At 41.1% G+C, this 25,916-nt stretch overlaps 1 protein-coding gene across 1 annotated transcript; it reads left to right on the top strand.

Annotated features, from left to right (window-relative positions):
* Nucleotides 1–25,916, top strand: gng12a (guanine nucleotide binding protein (G protein), gamma 12a). The gene is made up of 3 exons (XM_041055232.1): nucleotides 1–358; nucleotides 22,231–22,339; nucleotides 22,997–25,916. The coding sequence occupies exons 2-3, from the start codon at nucleotides 22,247–22,249 to the stop codon at nucleotides 23,120–23,122; spliced, it is 219 nt and encodes a 72-aa protein (XP_040911166.1). The 5' UTR covers nucleotides 1–358; nucleotides 22,231–22,246; the 3' UTR covers nucleotides 23,123–25,916.

The following is a 25,916-nucleotide window of genomic DNA, read 5'->3' on the forward strand; positions in this document are numbered from 1 at the left end:
TCCCGACAGAATTCGGCTGTTCTCGTCGCGAAGCGTCCAAGTGGAGGAGGAAAAGGAACGGAGAGTGGGGAGACTGGTCGCACCGCGGAGGAAGAAAAAGTAAACGACAATTAAATATTGACACCAACCGTCAGCGGAAAGTGAAAGCGGTGCGATTGGGCAGCTCTGTCGTCGACCGTGAGGTCCATGTAGAGCTAGTTTTCCACGGTCTATGGTGTAAACACACTGGTGTAGTTGTGACATTGCGCCGTGAGCGACAGAGCAGAGGGAAAGGTCTCCTCCCAGTCTGTTGACGGATAGAGTTTGGCTTCAGTGAAAGGAGACACGGCTAGCCCTGACTGTACATAACCCCGGCCAGGTAAGACTGCCATGTGTCGATAAACTCTCACACTTAACACTTTTTTTTTAAAAAGCTGAAGCAACAGTTGTTCTCAGTCTGCTCTACCGTGAGACATATTTATTGTCACAGTCTTCATCCGTTTATGCAACACTTTAACGTGACTCCACAGCTTATTTAGACACAACAGTTTCATTTTCACACCTGTGACTCCGGTGACCACAGACACGAATATGAGATTTGCTTCATGAATGTGGTGTTCAACAGGTGATAGCTTGAGCAGAAGGTTTACTCAGCACAGTGCTGTCTGGGCCTTCTGCCCTGATTATTCCCCACAGGCCCCACCTACTGTGTTTGCCACATAATGACTTATTTTGGAAAGCAAACACATTGATCCAGAACAGAATAGCACTTTTATAGATATGTAAACCAGCCACTTCCTTCACATTAGTCGATTATGCAACAGATAATCGCTTGCAACATTGCCAGTGTGGTCCAACGTGAACCAATTAGATTATGAACCCAGTGTGATGGTTGAAGTGAAGGCCCCACACAGGGAAGTGGCTGAAATGTTTACATGGAGCATCAACAGCTCTGTTGATGGTCCCTGGCCATTAGGGAGGACAGAATACAGGCTGGCCATTGATAAGGACAACTCATTAGTACCCCATTCACGCCATCAAAGCCTCCTCTCAACGCCCATCAACATGAGTGGGTCGCACAGCACACACTGGAAGCTGAGGATCACGCACTTCCTGTCTTTGCGCCGGTGACAGGGGTTTGGTTTGGTGTGACGTGCACTTTTATGAGAGACACCAGGCAAGAGGAAGTGCCTCAGAACTCAGAGGAGGTGAAGTGACAAACATGAAGACAGGAACACACAAAATACAATCTGTGCCAAGTGTCCCCTCACTGTGTTTCCTACAATTGACACATACGTGCGTGTCTCTATGCTCACAACCTTCGCACAGTGGAATCACTGGTAATAGCAGGAATATGCAGCCTTACGTTGCTGTTTTACAAGAGATGAAGATGATGATGGCCGTGAACAGCTACCTTGTCTAATGCTGTCAGGTCTGGTCTTAAGGCTGTCTGGTGTGTTTCCTTGGAATGAACACTGGCCCCCTGCATTGGCAAAATCTGTACACTCACAAGAACTTTTCGTTTCCCTCCCTCGTTGCGATGGATAGATCACAGTTCCTCAGATTATGCCCGTTGAGTTGTGAGTTTAATGTTGAGGTAAACATGTGAGCTTTGACAGTTTTTAAAGTCTCTGTGTGTCAGCTTTGATGGCATGGCCTGCATTTGGAGTTGTGTGAGTAGGTTAGCCTGGATTGCTGGCAGCGTTTAACGTGACGTGTAAAGCATGTAAATGAATCAGTAACAGGAGGAGGGGGGCTAGGTGGTCGAGATGGGAACAATGTCTTGCTTAATGCAAGGATTACATAAAAAGGCTAGGTTTAGGGAAGTCCCTGTGCAGCCAGAGATTGAGGGGAGGGTTGATTTTAATCTGCCTCCTCTATCTCTGCCATATGAGTTCAACTTGTGGAACAATGGATGAACTGTTGGGATCATGTGGGAAGTGGCACATGCAGCTGTAACCAATGCTGTACAGTACCTCGTCGGCTAACAGGCTGCTCTGGAAGTCGGCGTGCATCTCCTCCGACACAGAATGCAGGCCAACTCGATCGGCAGCTCTGTCGGCAAGTTTTTCACAAACAGCCACTTTTGTCGCAGGAGGAAGGCGCGACGGCGGCCACTGCCTGAGCCTCTCATCAGCCAGGATCTGTTTCCTCATCTTGCTATCTGTGGATTCCCCGCAGGTCTTTCAGTGTACACAGTTTGTTGAAGTAGGAGTTGGTGCGTGTACGTGCCTGTGCGTGCTTGCCACAGTGTCCTTTGAGTGATCTTACAACTTCCTTACTCGGCTGAATGATTCACATATTTTCTCAACATGTTACACATACACACACAGAACTTAAGTATAAGTTTCTAAAAGTACATGTTCTAAAGTATATGTTTCCAACTCTTCTGAGAGTACGTTCTCACTCTCTCTTCTGTCACCTCGTCTGTCTGCCTGTGTTTCCTAGTCTTATAATAATGCGACTACATGCTCATTGAAACACAGTGATATTTCTGTCATGTATAGGGCTGGGTGTTGTTTTTAGTCTATTTGGACCTGAAACAATTAGTTGGAGAATAGATGAATGAAAACATAATCATTTAATTTGAGTAATTTGTTGTCATACATGATAGTAAACTGAGTATTTTTGGAATCAGACTCTTAGTTTGATAAAATAAAGTTATTTGAAGAAGTAACACTGGGCTCCAAGAAAGTATAACATATTTTTCTGAGATTTATTCATTAACAATAAAAAGATTTGTTAGTTGTGATATCAATTAACTTTTACTTAATTTCCTCATTTTAAGAAATGAGTAAAAAAGTAAACAAGATTATGAAACTGATGAGACATTTGATGTCAGGTTTCAGTACATGACATTATGTACTGCAAGATAACATAAATTTCTTAGCTGTAAGGGATTTTGCCAAACAGTATATACATTCTTTTATAATTTCTCTATTTGTATTTACAGGCAATCAATGATCAAGAGTTCTTTACGGCAATATTGGATTTTTCAATAATTTTACATCATTAAAATGAAGTAATTTCATTTGTCAGGTGTGTCATTTTCCAGATCCACCAAGAACTAACACTCCTCAGTGGTTATTTTTTATTAAACAGTTTTACGATTGATTTTTAAAAAAAAAGAAAACTTATGAAAACATGGATAATTTTATGTATATCACCCACACCTACAGAACAGTTTTCAGTCTGTGTTACAAATCTTGGTGACTAAAACAAACAAACAAAAAAAAAACAACAACAGTTGATACCTTAAGTTAATACCTGAAAAAAAGTTTGATTGCATGACTTAACAGTATAAAATAATGCTTTATCTTTTTAAATGTGGCACACAACTAACCAACAATTTTTTATTTCTATTCACCAACTGTGATTTTTCATCTCTTCAGAGGTATGTGAAGACCTACTGTAGCCTTTAAGGGCTCGCTCGAGTTAGAGTATGAGTGGTTTGTGTGTGTGTGTGTGTGTGTGTGTGTGTGTGTGTGTGTGTGTGTGTGTGTGTGTGTGTGTGTGTGTGCTCCTGTGCGTGTTGGTAGTCACAAGGCCTAGCCTACAGTGGCTGGTTTACTTGAATTCCACCCTACCCAGGAGCAGATGTTCTGTGAGGAGTGGTGGTGACATTGCGGATATACAGTCACACCCACCTGCTGGTTTGGCAGCAGAATTGCTTGCTTTCATGAAATACCGAGAATTACTGGATCCTTTTTTTTTTTTTTTTTTGCCACAAAGTAGACCAATTCAGTAACATACCTACTCTAAAGCAGAAACATTTTCCAAGATATTGTTTCTTTTTTTTTTGGTCATTCATATTAATTAGAAGCTGTAGGGAATGAAATGTTGCGGCACAAGCAGAAAGTAAGACGAGACGATAGACTTTTCACTGCTGGCGTCAGGAAGTAAGGCGTCTTTAGTGCTCATGAACTAATCAGTACACTTTTGCTAGGCCAAACAGGAAGTGTTGTCACGGTAACCATCTCAGATAGGAAAGAAAGGTAGTGCAACAGGTCTAATTTCCCCTCTTGCTTCAAATATGTCAAGATCTTTAGATTCCCATTCATTGTCACGCCTCTCGGTTTCTCTCTGCTGCCCTCACACTGAATGTCTACCTTTTCATTTCTAGGACAGACTGGTCACAGGCAGGCTAGACATCACACGAGCTGTATTCAGGGTGCAGAGCATCTATAGTCGTGTTTGTCAGACTGAGCGTAGGGACACAGTTGACAGACAGAACGGTAAAACTGGCGTCTCCACCCGAACAAGGAGCACCTAAAATCCATGAGGGAGGAGAACGTGTGGAATGCTCTGTTACCACAACTTCCTCGTCGCAGCTGCACAGCTCATCTTAAAGATCCTGTGTCATTCAGTGTGTTTGATATTATTCTCAGATGACATTGATTTTCTTAATAAATGACCTAAGTGGTTATTGTTGTCATTGGCTCTTTACTAATCGACATGGACTGACCGACAGCACCAGCTCTTTTTTTCATTATTTCACGACAATGAAATCCAATTTTACTTGCATTCACTGGCTTTTTTTAGGGGATAAAAAGGATATTTAAGCAGTAACTCACGACAGCCTATGATATGCTGTGACCTGCTAGTGCCTCCCAAGCAGCGCTGGGGGCCTGTGATATCATGTCATGAGCTGCCAAAGAAATCCAAAACGACTCTAGAGTAAAACAGGCTTTTGGAAGGATATTTTTGAAAACCGGTGTGCTCATTTAGATCCGACTCTTTTTGCTGTATGTGTATTACATCATGAAAAAAACAGATTAAAGTGGGAAATAGTTAACAAGCCGACTCAGCAACGCCATCTTGAGTCTGTTTTACATTCTTTGGTTTTAGCAGGTGAATTTTGTGATGAATCTTTGAATCTTTTTGTTTTAGGTTGAGGTAGTTTTTTTTTCCTCAGATGCAGAGCAATACACAACTGTGCACAAGCTTTATACATTATTTTCTACATTATTTATTATACATCTAAGCTGTTCACCATATAATGGCTATTGATATTGATATACTGCACGGTTTAAGTGACCCGTTTTGTGATACTGCAAAACAGTTAGCACTTAAAGTCAATGTAGTCGTGTCTTCACAACAAAACAAAAAAATTAAGACCCTTTACATTGTGGAATAATATATTAAATATCAACCCAATGTGGAAACGTACACAGCTGCTTTTTTTTTTTTGTCCAGGTTGTACAGGCCTCCATTTGCTGTTAGCACGCTGCTGTTCATCCTCAGCTCCCATTGGACAGGGAAAAGGAAACAGATAAGATAGGTGTGTTTAGAGTGTAAACTATGTCCAAGGTTGAAGTTCCTCATAGACACTGATCTGAGGTTAGATTTGCAACTGTCCCTCAAATTGTCAAGGTTAGTTAATGAGCTGAGAAGCTGACTGCTCGTCAGTATTTGTGAAGAATAACTGGGAGCAGGGAGTGTTTGTCACAGATGTGTCTGATAATCAGACTGAATTATCATTTTGTTTCACTCTATGAATCACTCAACTTTCAGAGGTTGGGACCAGGCAAAACGAGAGAAACTAAGTAGAGAAAGGGAGGAATAAATAATTATACGGTATCATAACAGCCTGTGACTGTGGATGATTATGATTCAATTAAAACAACATCTGCTCTTATTTTATTAAGGCATAACTTCTAATTTATATGTAAATTAGAATGTTTGTTTATAATGCTTATGTGTTGTAATGTTTACAGGTGTGTGTGACGCTGATGCAACCAAAAGGGTTAGCCCATATTTTTAAAAGAAATATCGGTTTGAAAAAAACCGTCTTTAAAGTGTTTGTAAACAGTGGAACGGTCCCACATTTTCATGTCTGTTCAACTGAAAAGAAAAACAGTCCCAGTTTTCTAACTAGTGCTTCTTATTCCTACAAAACAAGCAATTAAAAGGTGTCACGTTGACCACTGTGAAATTGAGGGGCATTGTTCTGCACTTTATGACCATTCCTAGATGAAATGATTAATTTGTTAATTAAATAAAAGGTTAATGTAATTCAAATAATAGTCAGTTGCAGCCCAATTTTCAACTACATATTGGGCCTTTATCTAGAAATCAGCTGCCTTATTAGAACAGAAAACATGTTTCGGTCAAGTTTCACACATTTCTGTGCATAAGAGCTCAGGACAGACAGGAGAATAATGTGTAAATGAGTGAGAAGAGGGACAGGGAGAAAAGGTTATTTTACGCCAGGCGTGATATATTTTAAGGCCCATTGTTACCTTCAAACTGCCACATGCAGGGACATCTCTCTGTCCACCGCCTGCTGTTCACTACGACTCTGAGACTGGGGAGATAAGCGGGGGCCCATGCTGCAAACTAGGATTTAAAGGAAAGATTTCTCTCCCTTGACTTGCATTGCTGTCAAACTATGGCAGGGGATTACTACCTGTTATGATTATTTCACAAAAAACAAAACAACAAAAGCACTAGTAGGAAAAACTTCCTGAGAGTGATCGGCAGGAGGATACATTTCTTGCTGTGTGGTGTGATGCTCCTCCCTGGTGGTAGTGTCACAGGAGTGGAGAATGTGTGGCAGGAGTGGTTTGGAGAGCTGCCTGTGTGTCTTATTAAATGCTTTGCATAATTTGAGGATGAACAAGAGGAAACACTGGTGCTCTGTGTGATGAATTTTTGTGCCATGTACGTATGTGGACTTGTTTTCACACTTTTAAACAGACAAAAGCAAAACATTAATTGTTACGGCTCTGTAAGATTTGGGGGCAGTTGTATAAATCATCTCTGAAAACAGAGCACTTTGGGTTCAGGCTACCTTTTATGTCGGAGTGATACAGTTCCTTCTCTCTGCCACTTGGTGGTGCTCTCTGACTGCTTTCTGCCTCCCTCTTGTTGCTGACTGCTGGAGAGACATTCAGTGGCCCTGCTATAACAGAGGCAAAAATGTGACCACGTGCTTTGAGGCAGCTCTTTAGCATCAGCTAAGGTTTTAAATCGAAGCCAAAGTGTTTGCACTAGTCCCACATGATGCCAACTTGAAAGCCAGCTCTCCTGTGGGGCCTATTTGCCCTCATAATGACAATTCAATCCTTTATCTTGCTCCATGTCTCACACACACACATACACCATCTGTCACTTTGGCACTGCCAGGTGGTCCAAACACTCTGAAGGCTTTTATTAAACTTGTCAATTACACTTAGCCATTTCTGTTTATTCTCATGAGATGAGAGAGACAGAACATGTGTTAGTGTGTGTGTGTGTGTGTGTGTGTGTGTGTGTGTGTGTGTGTGTGTGTGTGTGTGTGTGTGTGTGTGAAAGAGGCCTTTTCCTGCAGGGAGAGAGAGAGAGAGAGAGAGAGAGAGAGAGGGTGTTAATACAGTATGTTGCACCTGTGACGTGAGTCAGTCTTCGGTTATTTGTCCTGTCAGACAGCTCTGATAGCGTGTGTGCACCTCTATAGATCATGTTACTGTCCGGATTATTTACTCGAAGGACTCTTTAGTAACCAACACAAGCAGAGTGTCATCAACAAACAGATGATCTGCTGTTTGTTGGTAACCTACCGATAGTTACAAAACTTACATGTTAATGTAAGTTAATAATAATAATAAAAAAAATAACAATAACATGCATTATTTCTGCATTTAAGTGCTTTATAAAGGCAATTAAAATAAAACCATGCCTGAGTATGAGTAAAGCTGAGAAGAACAAAATGTAAGATTATTAATATAAGATCATATACATCGTACATTTCTACTTTTCTCCATGCATGCATTTCAGAATAAACGAAACCTGATTTCTATTAAATGTTTTTATCTATTTAACAAATACTGGAATGATTGCCAAGTATCTTGAGCTTTGTACTCTCCACTGTATAGTTGCTCTTGTAGATAGGTTATGTAAAGCCAATCCTCCTGTCTGGTTGGACTGGGCAAAGTAGTTTGAAGTACTCCCACACACAGGAAGGCACACCTTTTGTAAGGACACAAACTCCCCTCGCTTACTGTATGCTATTTCCTCTGACATACACAGCATTTCATAAGACTGTAGCCCAAATATGGGCATATCCTGTTGGAGGGGGGGATGTCCAGCAGGCATAAAGCAGCTTCCTGTCAGACAGGTAAGGAGGAATAGGAATGAACATGACTTCAAGACTTATTGTGTTAACAGTAAGTCCTGAATATGTATATGTTGACAGTGTGTGGCGCTTGTAGACTATCTGGGGTAAAGTTTAAGCTGCAGCAGAAACATGCATTTCAACATAAAGGCTCGAAATATAAACGATTCATTCATGATGCTCATAGTGGAATCAGCATGTAAATTCAGCTGTGTGTGTGTGTGTGTGTGTGAGTGAGTGGGTGAGAGAAACAGTCTCACTTTGATGGATTCTTTAATTTCTTTAGAGTCCTTTATGAGTCCTTGGGCAACTTTGCTGGCATCCTAAACAAAGGGGGGTGTGTGTGCGTCCTCACTGAGGCCCAGTTGGGGCCTTGACACCTGTAGCATAAGGCTATGCATCAACACGTTTCTGTGCTGTGTTTGCTAAAAGAAACTGGAAACTGCACCCTTTTTTGCTGCCTTGAAGGCCCCAATTTTTTTTTTTTTTTTTGTCAGACGCCTCACTGCATTTCTCTGTTTCAAACAAGCAGAAACAGGTGTCCGAGAGATAAACAATCGCTGCCTGTCTCCCAGTCCACCATCTCAGTGTCTCATCATTTGCTGAGATCAGGTGCCTCATTCACTCTGTCAAATTCATTCACTTTCAGAGCCCTCCGAGGCTTTGTTTGACTATGATTTACTCACACATTGCTGGTGCACGGGCAGAACAAGGACTCACATTTTGTCCAGGAATGGTTCTTGTACAGTGGCTCCTTGTGCAATTACCTCTCTGAGCTGTAACAAACAGGCAATGTTCCCTCTCCACGGGCTCCTTATTGGAAAACCAGACAGTTATCTTATTGTGTGCAGTTTTTTTTTCTCACCGGGAGCAATCAGTCACAGAATCTGCAATTCAGACATTTCATTCTGGCTCTCTTGGGAAAAAAAAAGATTAGATCTCCATGTACCCAAATTCCTATATGCTGAAACATTTCTTGCTTTACAACAGTAGTGTTTTGTTTAAGAATTTCTACCTTGAGATGTGACCTTGTGGCACAGTTCAGAAAGACAGACTTTGGCCCATGCAGCTTTCTGAGGATTGCCTTGTATAAACTGTTTTGTGCAGAGACCATGTATGTAAGCTGGATTTTAACTCCAGTGCATTTTCTTTAAGTGTCCACTGCTCCTTTTTATAATATATATAAAACTACCTGCATGAATCAGAGAGGTGAACCTAGTGACCTACTTGTGCTGGGAAATGGATAAAGCATGGAGAGAGAGGAAGTAAAGGGAGACGGAGGGAGGATGAGGAGGAGGCAAACATCATTTTTTGAAGGGATTTGGGGTGGGCTGCAGAGGAAGTGGCCTCACTGTGACCCACAGTGTGAGCCTCTTCCTCCTCCCGACATGTCTTTGAAACTGTTAGATGAACGGAGTCGCAGTGATTGGAGGGAGGAGCAGCCATTCATGTGGCTTCTGATTAATAGTAACTCAGACCCCTTTGTATGTGTGTGTGTGTGTGTGTGTGTGTGTGTGTGTGGGGGGGGGGGGGGTTGTAAGTCAATCTGGTTGTGTGTAAGTCAATGTGCCTGTCTGAGAGAACTTTAACTTTCATGCCTTCATGTCTGAAATGTTCTGTAACCATAAATGAATAAACAAAACTGATTTGTAATCTCTCAGAAATACTCACTTTCTGGTACTAGAAAGGCAATGGGGAATTCACCCTCTTCTTCTCATTTCTGCACCCTCTGCCTGGGACTCTCAATATTTAAAAAGCAAAACCAAAAGTATTTTTGAATCACATTTCTTTACTCTGAAGTCACACTGAAAACCCCAAGTTCAACATCCTGAGTGACTTAAGAACTGTTTCAACTTCTCTTGTTTTTTTTTAATGCAGTGATGAAATTCTTTCATAACAAGGAGTTTACCAAGGTTTCAAAAAACTAACCCAGTTGATGAAGATGAAATTTGAAAGAAGTGGGCAATTAGGTGGCAGAGGCTGTGGCTTGATCAGCAGCAGCTTCTTCTATCTTTTTATTTATCTGTTAAGCAGATTTCGTTTAATTTTATTTACCCGTGCATATATATATATATATGTTTATGTATATGGGGTCATACATGTGCATATGTACTGTCTGATTTTTTTTCGTCGTTTCTTTCTTTCTTAATTCACATGTTGGATGTTTGACAGATTCTTAACAGAATAAATGAAAAACAACACCAACATTAGATCAAACAAACAAACAAACCCAATATACTATGATGATTAGTATGTGGTACTGCACATAACTTGGGAGTATCTAATAAAAACGAGAAGTCTAGGAGCATGACCCTTTCTGGGAACTAAAAGTCAAGATATTTTGGCCTCTGGTGCTTAAAGGAATCTTATATGTATGAGTGCAAATATAAATGTAGAGAGTATTACCTGCAAACTAATTTTCTTCCAGTCTTTACTGCTGCCAGGCAGGTGAGGTTTTCTACAAATGAAAGTTTTGAGAATAACAGAAAAGTTATTTTTTAATTTGCCTTCTTGTTCTGAGTTGAACCCTGCACCCGTTATTTTAAGCAGCCAAAAAGATACTTAGACTTATTTCCACTACTTTTTTCTCTGAACTACATAACACAATGTTTTATGCTTTCAGTCCTTTTTTTTTTTTTTTTAAATCTCATTCCCTCTGGTCTTGGCCTTTTGTCCTGACCTCGTCTCTCGCTTTGTCTCAGCACTGACTGCGGCCTTCAACTTGACCGTAAAGCGATCATAAAATCAGTCACCTGGCCTTGGAAACAGTAGCTCAGTAAATGCTTAGAGTTTATTGTGAGAATGTATATATGGCCTGATAGTGCTAATCAGTTTAGCCAGTACTATTAGTAGACATGTACTCTAATAAGACTTTACTGTATCAGTAGAGTATCATCATGACTGTGCATTTTTTTTAAGTGTGACTCTTTGGCATCATAACTATTCGCTTGCTTCTTCAGACACTTTTCCACAAACTTATTCCCCTTTTTTTTTGAGAGAGTGTGTGTGTGTGTGTGTGTGTGTATGTGTCTGTGGGTTACTTCTCATGCAACTTGTCTTGAGTAGTCACATGCAGTAATCTGTCCACTATCCACATGCCTGTCATTCCTGTCCTTGTTTGTTCAGAAGTGTCTCTTCTCACTTGCAGATAATGTGGATCATTGGGTCCTGGACTATATACAGTCTATGTGCTATAGATAAAGAAAGCATGAGACCACGTGTCTTATTGCTCATCACCTCCTGCAATAATCCCACACTTCCCGTAGGCTATAGACTAATGCTATGTCTTATGTGTAGTCTATGACAATGTCAAACTATTATATGAGCCTCAATTCCCCCTCAAATTTAAGGTGTTTGAGGTTTCACCTCTCTCATCCTCTGCACTGTGACCCCCGTGACATCTGTAGCCCTCTTCTCTTTCACTTATCTAAGTTCAGTACAGAGATGACACGCAAGGAAACGAAACCGCTCCGACTCAAGAAAGAAAATGAGATCGACACTATCCCAGTTGGCCTGTTGAACTCTGAGATGGGAGGTCAAAGGTCAGTAGTTTGTGGAGAAATAAATTTCACCCTGAGAGCGACACGCTAGACTGAGCACAGCTTCTCACATATCCACTGATTTAAGGAGACGGTGGCAAAATATTGACTAATGTCTCGTGCAACAGGAGATGGGAGTGCTCTGAAATGTGAATGTTCTCGCTGGTTCTCTCTCTCCAAATTTCACTTTCAGTTTTTTACATTTTTGGATCATAGCCACTGTTGCGATGTCAAGTATCCAGACATGCACCTGTACATACTTTACACATTCACACATACATTTTATATACATGGTTTTATAAAAGGGGTCATGAGAGAGCTACCTGAATTGGTGGTAGGTGAGCAGGCAGTGTCCTTCCAATGCTTTGGATTTTCAATCAGCAGGATGTTATCTGGGTACTTTGTTTGAGAAATATACACAGGCAGCTGCAACCAAATGTTAGGATCATTGTCAGTTATTCTCCTGATTATTTCTCAGTGAATCACTTCATTGCCTGGTTTATGAAATACATGAAAATAAGCTAAAAACCCATCTCCTGGAGCACAAGGTGACATCTTCTGACTGCTTGTTTTATCCGAGCAACAGCTGAAAACCCAAAGATATTTAGTTTACTTTCATATGTGACAACATTTAAGAAGCTGTGCAACATTATTTAAATAAATTGATCATTGAATTTTGACTTTAAAAAATGAGTAGATTTTCTGTTGATCAGGGAATGGATTCAATTGTTTCAGCTACATTACATATTAATATGCAAAAGTTTAAGGCGTTTAATTCCAGTTCCCTAAGAGTGGTAGTTCATAATATTCTGCTGTTTGTATAGAAATGGTTTATGATAGTGTTTGTCCGTCTCACAGTGAGACCAGGTGATATTTGAGTTTTTGTTGAACTTTTTTGATAGTATAAAAAGCTGTTTGTTTTCTCCCTTTCTCTCTGTCTTTGTTTCTCTAGGTCTCTCCCTCTCTCTTTCTCTCTCCCTCTCTCTCACCCTCCTGACAGAGGAAATCATGCAGCCTGCACTTTTCCATCACTAATCCCTTTTGTCCTGTTTGACAGGGTTGGTGACAGGGTTAATTTCAGAGTTGATTGTTCTTGCCTTCAATTTAGCCGTGGTGGTCCTTGACTATTACAGTATATAATCTTTCTAGTCCCTGGAATAACACTAAACATATTAAGTGTATATAATAGACAAAGAGTGTGAAACTTTGTCATTGTCTGTAATTTACATTACGTTATTGACATTATTGCATGTATACCTGAAAATCGTAAAAGGCACATGCAGATATCCTCTAAAGTAGACTTTGCACCTTCTGACACACACACACACACACACACACACACACACATGCAAACACACACACACAGACACACACACACGGTCTTTGTCGCACTCGCACACACTCTGCCCACATTTATGTCACCCTCTGACTAATCCCATTTCCTCTTTGGTTGAAAAACAAACTCATCTTTATGACCTTCATGTTGTTTTCTAATGAGCTGTGTGACGTCCAAGCCATTATCAATTATTCCATCCGTGCACGCTGTCGTTTAACGCTTCCCACTACAGCTTCTGCAGGTAGGAGGGGGCTGTATGATGCCCCAACTAATAAGTCCATAGACCTCTGGCCTCCTCCGCTCCACCTTTGCCGCAGTGGTAACGTACATGCAGTCAGACCAGCTCAGGGGTGGAGGTTGGAAAGACTGAGAGCGTTTGTTTATTGTTCCATATAGGCAGGGCAGTGTTGGGCCAGAGATGGAGATCCATTGTGTAGTATCTCCCTGCCTTCGTCATGAATAGTAGCTTTCAGAGGCAAGAGGGACTGAGGCGAAAGGCAAAGTGCTCACAATAGCTTTAAGTTTTATTGCGTTCCTGTCGCCGGCAGCAGATTTTTGGCACGTTACCAAATGCAACATACACACAGCTGCACAGCTTGTTTTCTCCAGCTGAACTCTCTCTCTCTCCCTCTCTCTAACACACACATATACACACACACACAAACTCTTATCTCTCTCAGTCTCAGTCGCAAGCACACGTCTTTTTCTACAGCTCTCTGCCCCACCATTCATTCCTTCCCTGCATCCATTTCCAGCAAACTCCACTCGGTTTGCACTAAGCTTTCTTTTGTGCAGTTTTAGGGCAACAATGCTGTTTGTTTTCCGAGGGCAGAGCAGAGAGACGCTGCCTGGCAGCCTCTCTGCCTAGGTCGCCCGTGTCTCCTGCATGTCACCCTCTGTGCGTCTGCAGTGACGTCTGAACGGCATTATCTGCCATAGGCCTCTGTTTGTTTTGGGCTGCTCTGGGCTTGATAATGGGCCATTACTGGGGAACCAGAGGCTCACAGGCACCTCAGTGGAAACTGCAGAGACCTTGCTAATCTGGATGATACCCAGCTGGCATTCAGCTTGGTAATATTAGCTACTTTTGGGAGTAGTTTTTAGCTGAAACCAGCTCCACTGTAGCCAGCAACAACACAGACCTGTTGGCTATTTTTAGTGCATACTCTAGCTGCTAATGATATCACGGAGGCACTGGCTGCCCTCTGCGTCTGTTTATGTGTTGCTCCCAGACGTTTGGCATCCTGTGCGTAAAGCCAGGAAAGCCAGTTGTGTCTGAATACTTGTTGTGCATCAAGAAACACTTTTACATAATTATCTCATAATCTCCAGCCGCTCCTGTGGAAGGAATGTAAGGAGTTCACTACACAGTTGCATCAATGGAAAGAAGAAAAATCCGCTGCTTATTGTTGTCACCCTTTGCTGTCACAGAAATTCTTTCTTTGTGAGTGTCACTGCACATACTGTACAATGTGTTTGCATCACAGATGCTGGTATTTTCACTTTAATTATTTTATTTATGTCATCGCTGCTTACACAGGACTGTTAGTTGCACTGTTGCTATGAAAGACTCGGTCTTTGTATTTTGTGTAAGAATACTTACACAATACTTAGGCTGCTGTTAAACCTGCAGTAACACCTGTTTTGATTAGCCAAAATGTTAGAAGAAAGGGGAGTGGATGAAGTTAAGTGGGAGCCTCCCGCGATAGATGTGTTTCTTTGGTAACGCTCAAGGTGTTCGGTGTTACATTCTGGTGCTCCCAATCCGACACCCCCTCCTACACCTGCTGCAGGTGTCCATTAGACCTTCACTTGCCTACACTACACTTACACTGCATTCTCCCTAACATTTAAACCACACTGCACCCACATTTAGGATTACACAACTGATCATTTGCAGTCTCAACAATAGGCTAACAGCATGGCTGACCCTGCTTGCGTGAAATGCCCCACTCAGCAGTCCAAAAGCCATTTCTTTTTTTTCTTTTTTCTTTTTTTTAACCACCTGACTCACTGGTGTGTAACAGAGGTAAAACAAGCCAAGGACAAAAAAAATTGGCCTTTGTTTTAATGCTGTGAAAATCTCCATAATTTCTCTGCAGAAGAAAGTGACCGTCCATGTGTGTTCATCCATAAATGAAACTCATTATTAGCTCAGGAAAAAGGATAAAAGGACAATGGTTGAGTTTTTTTTTTTTTCAAGTGCAGTGAATTTCTGCTGCACCATTACTCTGCAAGTCTAAATTAGGCTACATTAGTCAAGTCAGGAGACTGTGTGTACTGTGCTGTGTGCAGGGAGTGGAGCCTAATTAGAGGTTGCCTGGGTGGAGATTGTCTTATTTTACCATGTGAATTCTTGCCTGCACTTAATCCTGGCATACCAGAGTGTTACTTGTCCCCTGTGTTATCACTGTCATGTTATCTGTCATTATGTCAGGCAGTCAGGAGTCCCTGACACACATGCTGCTCCTCTTCAGTCTTGTACCAGCCACTGAATGTGCAGTCAGCCCTGTTCACACAATCCTGTTCCAAATATCATCATGTTTAAAGGACACTGATTAGCTTTTTGGGTTTGCTATCTCATGGATGTCTTAACCTTATCTAACATGACATGCAGCTTTTGAATTGAGTCTATAATAAACTGGCCTGACTTGTAATTCCTGCAGCAAAACTTGTCAGCCATCTAGTCTGAGGTTGAGACAAGGAATCATTCATAGTTCATTTTGCCAGAAATGAGCCTCAAGTAATTGCACATGAGTTTAGGATTTAGAAATCCTGCAGAAATGAGTCCAGTCTAGTCTTCTGTCTAGACACTGTGCAACTGTGTTACAGTATGCCGGATTGTTTTTGTATCCTGTCAAGCCGCAGAAAGGATTGTGCAGTTTGCCAGATTCTGAGAAACTACTGTAGGGGGTTTAAGTTTCTTCGAGATGATACAGAAATGACATTGTTATTTGTAGCGCCACATGTTTAATCTGAGCAATTTTCCGTTAACCTTTGCACAGTCCTTGTGCTATTCCTGGAAACATCTGCTTACACAGGAAAAAAGGGTAGCCCTCAGCCAATCACAATCAAGCAGCCTTGCAGACCGGCATAGAGTGCACTGAATTTCCCAGTATTCCCTTTGTACCGTACTGAGTGTGCAGCCAATGGCCTGGGCGGGGTTCTGCCAGCTGCACTTATCTCAGTGGCCATACCTGTCAGCTCTGGGGTGGTGCTGCAGCTCCGTGTCTCATCGTAGTTTCACTTAAAGCACACATGATCTAGTTTTCTGCCTGTATGTTCCTCACTGTGGGCTGTACTTGCTTGCAGCTGATAAACCTGACTCTCATGTGCACACTGGCTTTACTACTCTTACTGTAAACAAGGGCTCCAGCTAACAGTTTTTTTTTCCCCAGTGGTTGACATATTACAACTAGGCCTGTCAAGGTTTTTCTGAATGTTAAAGGTCAGGTCAGCTATAGCAAAATTACAAAGTAATGATCAGTGTTGATTTTTTTTAAATTTTATATCACTACTGCTGTGGTTTCTGTTTATTCATCTTGATATTTGCAGTATGAAGTGCACGATAGCAGCTGCCAAAGAAACCAGGGCCTAACAGCAACTGCTTTCCTTTTTCTGGTGGGAAAGTAGTGATATTACTCTGGGTGGTTCTCACACCATCTCCTCCCTGCCTCACCCTTTCTCTTTCAGAAGCTCGAGATAGCCAGAGTTTCTCCCTCTGGCTCATAAACACAATCCCACTTTACTCAGCAGCACCGACGACTGCAGACTGATGACTGAGTATTACGGAGTTTGATAAGCACAGGAACCAAGTGAGAACAAGCCAGTGTTTACATGAAAGCGGGGACGGGATTGCACAGCGACACAGATCTGATCTGAAGGGCAGCAGACTGAAGTGCGGGGTCATGTTTTAGGTGTAGCAGGAGACGGTTTTTCACTCAACTGGGAAATTGCTGACTGGCAGCAGAGAGTATGAGAGGGCTACTTTTAGCTTCGCCTGCAGACTGGGATACTCCTGCTTTGCAGAGAGAGAGAGAGTGCAGGGGGAGGGGCGTGCATGAGAGAGATGACAAAGTTGTGTGTGTGCGTGCGGGTACGCAAGGGAGAACAACTAATATACTGGCTTGTGGCTGGGGCCCAGGTCTTTGAACTCTCTTTTGTTCAAAGCAACAGACATCTGTCTAGACACCAAATATCGCCTTTCCACAATTCAGAGTTACACACTTGTCAGCTGGTGTATAAAGTCAGACAGACGCCAGTGAGTAGATATTTCAGGGCCTTTTTAACATGATCACCAGAAGTGTTACAGGCAATAAAATGTCAACTTTGATTTGGATTTTAGCAGATAAGAAAGTAAAGTTGTGCAAATGTGCATAATGACCGGCTGTGAGTCAGTATGAAACGCTGACTATATCAACAGTAAGAAACTTTAAGTTATAATCCTTAAGATTTCAAGATATTTAATGGCACAGCAAAGACTCCCTAAGTAGCTGCTTTGTCACAAATACAACAGAGGAGCAACTGGAGTATCTGTTTATTGAGCAACCAGACAAACTCTTGTAGTTTTAATCTAGAAGTCAGTAAATAATAATTGCAACCACTGTCTGATTTTATGGTACAGCTAGTTTTTCATGCAACGCCAAGACACAGTAAAGTTTGATACGTGTCTGAAAAGTTCTGCAGCTCTTCCCTGTGGCTGCTCATCTTTGTCCTTAGTTGCTTGCAAAATTTAAAAATAATCCTTTGACAAATGAATGCTTTTGATGTGAAACAGCGACAGTAGAATGTTTTATTTAGGTTTGCAGTTTTGATACGGCCATAGGAGAGTGAACAGTAAACAGTAAGCCTGATATCAGTGAGACAGAATTAGAAACTGTAATGCTGGGTTACATGCTGCGTCGTTCCCTGTACATCATTTGCTCGGGTGTAAGAAAACCAATACAGGAATGGCAGACTCCGCCACTCACAGTGAGAACTGCTACATTGAGAGATCAATACAGAATGTAAATACATTGAATGGCCAAAAAGTCACTCACTGTTTTATTATCACAGTGTCTTAAATTTCAGTGAGATTTGTTAGAACACCAACTACAGGCTGAAACATGCTTCTCTTCCCTCCATGTAAGCTGTCATATACATGGGCGTCATGTTGGCGTGGCTGTTTCTCTTATACTTGTATGAATTTTAAATAGTGTTTATGGGCTTTTTTTTTGTTCCTATATCAAACCTGCAGCCCTGCATAATTCCACCTCAGTCTGCATGAGTTCTACTTAAAAAGTAATAAAAGTTAATGAGGCCAGCCATTACAGCTCCAGAAAAATAATCCACAATGTCTATTATCAGTTTTCCCCTAAAACTGAACAATGGGTGCTAACTTACTTTGTTTTAAAGTCCTTCAAACCATAAAAAAGGTTGAGTAGAAAATGACTAATCTGTCATTTTGGGGTGAACTAAATGAAGGGCTTTGGATGTGGAAGAAGCATGGCCCTTGCCTACCTCTCATCACCTCATGTCAGTCAGGCCTAAAGTGCAGCCAACAATATTTAAGCCCTAAGGCAGTTTATTTCCAGTGAGACTACTTTGTTACAAAAGCTTCTGCAGCTTGAAAAGCCTCAGATACTCAGTGAGGGGACCACACATACTGTATAGTTGACAGGACTGACTCTTCTTTTAGCCTTTAATGGAAGTCGTTTGTGTTCGTCAGCAGCAAATTTAAGAGTTTTTCTTGGGGTCTGAGCTGCAGTATAGCGGCAGTGTAACACACACAGTTTTTCATCTCTCAGTGTTGGTGTTAATGGCACTGACTCATAATGGTTCCCTGTTCTTGGCACTTTGAACACTGTGCTAATGAATCGCATGTGTGCGGGTGAGTTTGTGTGTCTAAGGTTTGTGTGCCTTGCTGCTCTGTGCAGTAGGTGGTCCTGGCTGCTGTATGTGTGTGTATTGTGATAGGGTGGGCTGTAAAGGGGGTGGTCTTGTTTCTGATCCTTGGAGGTAACTCATTTTTTTTGCAAGGCTCCTATATGTACACGGTGGTGTCTAATGCCACACACTCACACACACACACACCGGTGCCCTCCCATAGAGTTTCAGTCAGACCGGTGGTGCTGGTTGTAGCTGGCATCACATCACAGGGGCTTCACAGTTTGACTGAGGTGACTCAGTTGGGATGGTTTGCCTGCAAAAATCACTTCTGAGTGCCAGTGTGATTTAAGACCTGCCACTTCACACGCTGGCTGAACTTATATTTGGCACCACAGAGTAGTAAACTATTACTTCTGTCTTTATTTTATCTTAAATTACAGCTGTAGAGGTGTCTTATTCCCCCTGCATGTCATGCTCAATCACACAGGCAAAAGTGCCATTTTTTGGTAGCCTTGCTAGCTTGTCGATCCATACTGTAAAAAGATAATTAAAGTGAAGAAGTGTGTGACACTAATGCCCTTTAAAGAAATCTTTAAATTCTCTACAGCAAAGGAAGAAACATGGTAAAGCTTGTTACTCAGCCTGCATATATTTAGTTTTAACAAAACAGCAGATTGTTACATTAATTTGAATGTAATCAATGAAAAACCCAACCTTCCTCCAAAATATGACTCTATATATTTCATTTATAGTTATATAAACACAACTCCTAGTTAATCAGCTTTGGTATTCACCAGTAGGGATCTCTTCAAAATAAGTAATTTCCTTCAAATTCTTTCGTCCACCCAGCTCTAGCTAGACTGTCTGACTGCACATGAAGAAGAGAAAAAAAGCTCAAAGCCATTACAGTAAATAGTAACATGACATAATTTTTGATGCTCAGTTTCTTCTGAAATATAACATTTTATAATAATAATTCACAAAACCAAATAATTAAACCCACAGCCAGTGTGGTTCATGACATTTCAATAACAGCTCGTAAAAACCGACAGTGGTCAGTCAATAAACATGTTAACAGACTAGCTCAGTAGTGATGGTGCTAACTCGGCAGCCCCCGTCATGTGACCCTCGATTTGCAGGTCATATCGGTTCGCTCGAGCGTCTCTCTGTGGCACACAGAAGAACATCCACTGCGTTCAGCGTCTTGCTCGCGGGTCACCTCTGCTGTCACCTCAGTCACTGCAGCCCTGCCGTGTGAAGCCTGTTTGCATTTCTCATGTTTATCTCTTTATTCATTGTTGATCAGCGACTTCTGCACTGTTTGCACATTGCACAATTTATAAACTGCGTAATCTGGTTTGCTTGGCAGTACCAGGAGTTCTGCGGTTTTTACCTAGCATTGGCAAATTGCTTACACAGAAAAGCGTTTGAAGCTGACGGAGTACAGAGAAGTTTGTGCTCTAATTGAAGGACTGCCACAAAATTATTTGTAGTGCTGATGCCAGTTAGCCAAGAAAGTCACTGAGTTCACCACTGGTACAAGTGTCCGACCTTGCCACTGAAATGATGAAGTAAAACCATCAGAAATATATCTTTGGAATCTGAAACACAGCTCCTCTAGATTATGTTTGCTTCCAGAATTGATGTTTTTATTCTTGAAAAAAGATAAAAACAGCTCAACAAACATCTTAAGCTATTCTTACTATGTAATGAAAAGGTCCACGTCATTTAAAACTTTGCTAATGTTTACAGTTGTAAGCCTGTATAAGACCTCCTCCAGACTATAGAAAAGAATGCACTCACTCATCATGTATGGATAAAAGGATTTTATTTTCTCCACCTGTGGTGCCTCGCCTTTATGACTAAACTGAGAATGTTTTCTTACAATGATTGCTCACTTTGCATTGGAATGGACAGCCCTTTCATGTCTCGCTTTCCTGTTATCAATAACATTTTCGCTCTTTGAGTCATCTCTGGCTGTGTTTCCTTTAGAGTGTTTGCTTATCTTTAGATGGAAGTAAAACTCTCTAATCAGGCACTCCTAAGCAGAGGTCAGAAAATGGAGATTTTCCTACCCGTCCCATTTCCGTTTTTTTTTTTCTTTATTCCCTAACTCTTTGTTCCTGAAACAAATGAAGAGCCGTACGATCCAGCTGCAGCATCAGAGGCCGCCTTGAGGGACTACATCCTGCAGGGTAAACGGGGTGCAGACAGGGTGGAACAAAATAAATAAACATACAACATTAAAAAAAAAAAAAAGCTGCCTTGAGGGCTTTTTATGGCTGCACTAAGTCCATGTGCGTTACTCTCAACTGTCACATTTACTGCACCTTCCCGTATTATCCCTCTTATTTACTGTTACTGTGACTGAGGCCTGATTACACGACACCGTACACTTATAACTTGAATGAAGTACTTGGAGCATGTATGCAACAAAATATTGAACATAAAAAATTCCCAGCAAACTTTCTAACAGTATGTAGATGGGACAGTTTGCAAAATAAACACACACACAGCATGTAACAGAAAATCTTCATTTTCATTTATTGAATAAACCCTCAGGGCCTACGGCAGCTCTTCTTGTGAATTTCACAATAAACTTCTGAGAAGCTGTACTTGAAGCTTCCTGTTCCCTGCTGAGAAAAGTTTTGGTGAAAGTGAGATGTGTCACAAGACAACATGCGTGTGTGTGTGTTGCAAAAACATCACAGGAAATATGTGTTTGTATGAGAAACAGAGAAGTGGTATTACAAGGAGGCAAGTGCACATGGGAGAGACACTGGAGCCAGAGCTCCCACATGGACTGAAGGATGTGTCGGGGCTTGTTCCCATCCAGTCTGTAAATGATTAGCAAGAGGTGGAATCACAGCTCCCAACATCCAACCCACTGCAGCCTTGGATCAATTATCTCCCAGACATTGGCCCCTCAGCCACACACACTTTTCAGCTCTGAAATCTTTACATTGTTGTAGCTTTCTGTTTGAATACAGATATCCCGCTGTGTCAGATTTTCAGCCATTGCCATAGCTTTGCAGCTATCAGACTGTGTGTACACACAGTATGGACAATGTGGCATTTATATATTGCCATGTCTGGGAGCAGGGATACTGCGCTTCTTCAGGTGTGCAAAAGGAACTTGATGTGTAACTTTTCATTACATGTTTGCACTTCCTAAAAACTAAACAAAATGATTCTGAATGTGCATGGGCGTGCCTCAGCTTTGTGTTCACTTGGAGCTTCACTGAATGAAAAAACAGGTTGCTGATGTCACTTTTGGTAACAGCCCTGCAGAAAAAGAGGAAGTATGGACAGGGAGTTGTTGGCCTTATTAAAGCAGCATCTGTATGGCTTACGACACATCCACCCCAAGCAACTCTAGTTGAATCACTTTTCCCCGTTGTTCTTCATTACAGTGTTGTATTGCCCAGGATGTCTTCAAAGGCTCACAGTTCCAATAACATCGCCCATGCCCGGCGGACGGTGCAGCAGCTGAGAATAGAGGCGAGCATTGAGAGGATAAAGGTACAGTGCAACAATAAAACGTGCAGTGCAACCACTTTTAGTGATCCTCACTGTCTGCATTTGTCTTTATGGTACCAAACCCTACTTATTATATAGATCTGCCTAATGTGCATTTTAAATAAAACCTGCTTTTGCGGAGTAACATGTCACTGAGGAAAGTAAAAGGATTTCTTTAAAAGATTGACACATGTAGGGATAATCCTTGGTTCTGAGCATAATTTCTTCTCCGTTTTGGAGTGCAAATCTGAACACAGACATAATACATACATTTTTAGATTCAGTGTGTCAAACACTTTCTGAGGGTAATGTTTTATCTTACATCTTCTGAGAGTAAATGTCCATAAATCTACTGATAAATCACAGAAAAAAACATATGCTTCTTACAACTCCAGAACTTGCCTGAGAATCCCTGTCAACCTTGTCATAGCTGGGTTTCGTCTCAGATGTTTGAAAATCTTCAGAGTTTGAAAACCTTCTTTTGGGCATCTCATTCTTAGAAGTTACATAAAGGCATCCTGTTTACCACTGGATTGGCTCATTTTTGTGCGAGCATGAGAAAAAAATAAAAAAATACTGCCACTATTTATCACCCCCCCCCCCCCCCCCCACCCCCAACCCTGCCCCCCCTTCGTTTGTTTCTCTTCATTGTTTCTGCAGGTGTCCAAGGCCTCTGCAGACCTTATGAACTACTGCAATGAACATGCCAGAAACGACCCTCTCCTTATGGGCATCCCTGCTTCAGACAATCCCTTCAAGGACAAAAAACCCTGCACTATATTGTAGTGGATGCCACTTAGCCTTTATGTGTTTTACCTTTTTTTTTTCTTTTTTTTGCTTATTAATGTTGCTGTATTCTTTTTGTTGGGAGGAGTGAGGGGTGGACTGTGATCGTATCATTACCACCTGTTCTGCTCACAATTCAACCATGATTTTCTCTCACAGCGATCCGTAATGAGGTGTTCTGTGGCTGCCCCGTTAGCTTGTATTATTCTCTGAAACTATTGACCTCGCCAGTGCCACTGTTCAGTTTGAGCTCTGACCACTAACTAAGACTTTGGCTGTATGAGTTATGATGGCATCAGGTACATAAATATCGAGAGCAGATATTGTTCTCTGAATATTTGAACAGCACTGACACATTTCAGTGATGAATTATGTCCTTCCTCTGTGCACAGTCTTGTCTCCATTGGGTTGTGACTGTTATTGCCTTTCTGTTTTGCCTTAAGTGGATTCATACAGCCAAAGTTTCCCTCCCGTCCTTTTAAAAGTATATCAGTTTAAAGAAGGATAATAATGACTTCAGATGTCATTCCAAATTTTTGTTCAATTCAGATCACTGAATTCAGGGATCAAGGTTTACAGTGAGCTTCTACTCAGATGTTACCATGATCGGGGGCAGTAACTTCTGGTGTTAAATTAAACTACAGTAACTCAAGGTATTCTGTAACCCATCACAGCCGCAGCAGCTCTGACTGGTCCACGACAATCCACATCCCATTTAATCCACCGTTTCCTGTCAGTTTATGTGCAGTATGATTACCATAATACAGTGTTGTCTTAAGCTGATTTAATGAAACATCACGTTGAGATAAATTCCATATAAACATCTTAAATCTAAGATCATTTTTGCTCAGATTCAAGCCATTGGGATAAAATGACCTGTGATGCTTTTGGTACATGTGAGATACAAAGTGAATGAAGCTAAAACGAAAAATCACATTAATACAGTGCACAAATTGTATTTTATTTTTAGTTTTTTGTTTTCACCGCAAGTGTCAGCTGACATTGTGTAATGAAGACTTTGGGACCAAGCCAAACCAATGATACTGCATTTGAAAACATTTAAACATGCGTCTGAATATTTGCAGCCATTCCTTCACTTTACCTGGTACGATATTTTTAGGATGCTGACCTTACGGAGCATGCCAGCAAAGTGTTACGCAACACTGTGAGCCACGCCTACTTGCTCGTCACAATTGTCTTAGTCGAGTGCATGTGCACGTCGTTGTCTTAAGGTGTGTTTGATGCAAGTATTGTAGGCACAGGTGTAAATGGTAGTGTGCATTGATGATAAAAACCACTCTCCCAAGACTGCTCTCAAATTTTTCTTTTTTTTTTTTTTTTTTTTTAAATTTTAAACTATAACATTTTGTGTCGGTGGGGATCTTCAATCTTCAGTCTAACATGTCCTGCATGCTGTGATTCTCTGGGGGAAATGTCTGCTATGGTAAATTTAACAAAAAAAAAAAAAAAAAAAAGGAATAGATAGTATAAAGAAAATTTTCTTACACTCTAAAGCCTTACTTATGTTTGCCTTGTATTATGAAGAGCACTCTTAATGGGAGTACTTTCTGTAGGAAAAAAAAAGATGTTTCTATCAAATGTTTTTATCTGTGGGATGAAAGTGATTTGTAACATTATCGTGCCATCTGTTTTTGTCTGCGTGTCTCTAGCAAAACATGTTAAATCGTGTTTCACTTACCTGGTGCTCCGCTTTTCAGCAGTTTTGCTATTGTTGCCTTCTCCAAAGGGTACTTTTAGGTCTTCAGATCAGGAAGATCTAGTGTTATTATCCCACTGTATTTTTTATGATTGTCTCCTACAGTCAGTTCTTCTTACTTGCAATAAATCATCCTGTACGCCTCTAAAGGAAAAAAATTCAGATTACCACTGCCATGTCATAATTTCTGTCCATTCAGCAGCCCTGTAATGGCCTTATTTGTACTATTGATAGATTAATTTAATTGTCAAAATTTGCATTTTGATAAATGTCTTTATTAATATACCAACCTTTGTATGAAGACTTAACTACGATTAATAAAGTGAAGCATTCCAACAGTACAGTACTGTACTAATATATCAATAAAGATGTTTTGTGCTGCACAGTCAGAAGATCTGAGCCTGTGATGACCACTGTCTTTGACACCTCCTTCAACCAATACTCAGATTTAAACACTATAGAAACCCGATTGTCCAGATTGAGCCTGGCCAGTAAGATCTTCCCACAGTGAATCTGGGGCCATTTCCTCTCATTAGTTGTTTATTTATATCTCACTCGGGAGAGGAGAGACCTCAGGCCTCTCACCGTAGCTGTCAGACAAGAGAGCTAAATATAGAAAGTACCAAACCCTGATTTCCACTCTTGGAGAGTAGTCTAACTATTTTGGGAAACAGTCTGCTGAGCCTGAGAGTCTGTTTTCATTCTCCGTTGGTGGCCACTCGTGTCTTCCTGACCTTGTTTTTGGCCAGCTGGTTCTGCACACAATGGGAGGATCATATAGGAATAACACTCGTTTTCACCGATTGTAACAACTGCAGAAATCCCAATTGACAATTCTGACACTTAAAACAGACTAATGATGAAATAACATTGTCACCTATTATTTATTGTTGAGGACTGGCTAAAATATAAATTGCTTTTCTCTTGTCAGTTTCTCACGGCTGCTTCTCTTTTTCTTAAAAGATCATATGTCGCTGCAGGGAAAACCAGGTGCATTAACACTGTGTGGACTGAAGAACACTTTTATTGAATGTCAAATATATTACACACGGAGAATTAAATCACAATTCATGCTTA

The sequence above is a fragment of the Toxotes jaculatrix genome, chromosome 14 (genome assembly GCF_017976425.1).
Source record: "Toxotes jaculatrix isolate fToxJac2 chromosome 14, fToxJac2.pri, whole genome shotgun sequence".
Lineage (NCBI taxonomy): Eukaryota > Metazoa > Chordata > Actinopteri > Toxotidae > Toxotes > Toxotes jaculatrix.

Coding starts and splice junctions, on each gene's coding strand:
- gng12a (XM_041055232.1), top strand. CDS start 22,247: ATGTCTTCAAAGGCTCACAGTTCCAATAACATCGCCCATGCCCGGCGG. Junction 22,340..22,996: donor CGAGCATTGAGAGGATAAAG/GTACAGTGCAAC, acceptor TTGTTTCTGCAG/GTGTCCAAGGCCTCTGCAGA.